Consider the following 608-nt stretch of genomic DNA (forward strand, 5'->3'; position numbering starts at 1 on the left):
CAGCTCTATGAGTCATTCCCCAGTGTGATGAAGCACTTACCAGGTCCTCACAACAAATTATTTACAAACTTTGACCTGGTCAAAGATTTCATCCATGAGGAGGTAGAGAAGCACAAGAAAGACCTGGACCACAACAATCCTCGGGACTACATTGATACTTTCCTTATTGAAATGGACAAGGTACGTAAGAAAAAGGCTAACACTCCATGGAACACAGAGGCTGTAGCTAGCTTTGGTAAACCTGCTCATTACTGCTGTATTCCGTTTTACCATCCTGAACAGCACAAAGAACCTGAACTTGGCTTCAATGAGACAAATCTGACTCTGTGCTCTCTGGATTTGTTCCTGGCTGGAACCGAGACCACTTCTACCACTTTACAGTGGGCTTTGGTTTACCTGATCAACCACCCAGATGTTCAGGGTAGGTGAAATTAAAAAGTTGTTAAATAATGAAAAAGAACAAATACGACTACATGGTCTAACAGATGCCAGGTAATGGCCAGTTTGAAGGTTGAGGCTTAACAGAGATTCTGAAAATATTTAAAATGTTAAATGCCAGGCCAAGGCTGATACACAGTTTAAAGATATTTTAATTGATATAATAAATT

At 40.1% G+C, this 608-nt stretch overlaps 1 protein-coding gene across 1 annotated transcript; it reads left to right on the plus strand.

Annotated features, from left to right (window-relative positions):
• Positions 1–6: 6 nt before the first annotated feature.
• LOC103399596 (cytochrome P450 2J5) lies at positions 7–421 on the plus strand (the record flags this gene model as incomplete). Its single annotated transcript, XM_008338265.2, is given in 2 exon segments — positions 7–180; positions 283–421. Coding segments are annotated over 2 exon segments (292 nt in total), but the record flags the coding sequence as incomplete, so codon positions are not given.
• Between the last annotated feature and the right edge of the window lie 187 nt (positions 422–608).

Source organism: Cynoglossus semilaevis, unplaced genomic scaffold, assembly GCF_000523025.1.
Source record: "Cynoglossus semilaevis isolate Cse_v1.0 unplaced genomic scaffold, Cse_v1.0 C18919576, whole genome shotgun sequence".
Taxonomy (NCBI): Eukaryota; Metazoa; Chordata; class Actinopteri; order Pleuronectiformes; family Cynoglossidae; genus Cynoglossus; species Cynoglossus semilaevis.